Below are 511 nucleotides of genomic sequence, written 5' to 3'. Positions count from 1 at the left end.
TTTCGGAGAAAACTTTCTGAGGGAAAAAACGGCCGGTTCGGTAAAAAGGCGACGCCTCGGCAGCCTACGGGGCTGTCCACCACCCTCACCTCGTCCGGGAGCGTCGCCTGGATCTTGTCGTCCATTTCCCTGCGGGGGATAATTAAAGGAGGGTTTGGCCTCAAGAATCGCCCGAGGGGGATCGTTAGCGCTAACGAGGCGTCTCTTACTCGGTGCCGGCTTTCTTCTCGGAGAAGACGCGGAGAACGAAGTCTCCTTCCTTGTTGGGTTCGAAGGTGGAGGGCACCACGATGTATTCCCCCGGCGGCAGCCGGAACCGGGTGCTCACCTCCCGCAGGTTGATGAACTGCTCCGAGCGGGCGCGCGAGGCGTTGGCCAGGAAGAAATCCCGCTTCAGGTGGACGCCCGATTTCCCCGCGTGCTGCCGGAAGGGGGTTGGGTTAAAAAAAAAAAACCACCCAAAATAACCCCCACCCCCCCCCAAAAACACCCTCCGCCTTTCGTGCTTTAC

General features: G+C 59.5%; 1 protein-coding gene across 1 annotated transcript in view; it reads right to left on the bottom strand.

Annotated features, from left to right (window-relative positions):
- The window catches only part of CAPN1 (calpain 1), a 34690-nt gene that overhangs the window by 702 nt on the left and 33477 nt on the right, over positions 1–511 (bottom strand). Inside the window, exons 12-13 of the mRNA XM_009274003.2 lie at positions 210–421; positions 90–129 (exon numbers count right to left, since the gene is read on the bottom strand). Of these exons, the coding sequence (XP_009272278.2) occupies positions 90–129; positions 210–421 (252 nt within the window). The remainder of the gene's footprint in view (positions 1–89; positions 130–209; positions 422–511) is intronic.

Source organism: Aptenodytes forsteri, unplaced genomic scaffold (genome assembly GCF_000699145.1).
Source record: "Aptenodytes forsteri isolate BGI_AS27 unplaced genomic scaffold, ASM69914v1 Scaffold634, whole genome shotgun sequence".
Taxonomy (NCBI): Eukaryota; Metazoa; Chordata; class Aves; order Sphenisciformes; family Spheniscidae; genus Aptenodytes; species Aptenodytes forsteri.
The sequence above is the reverse complement of the archived record's forward strand: the minus strand, read 5'-3'. Positions and strand labels throughout refer to the sequence as shown.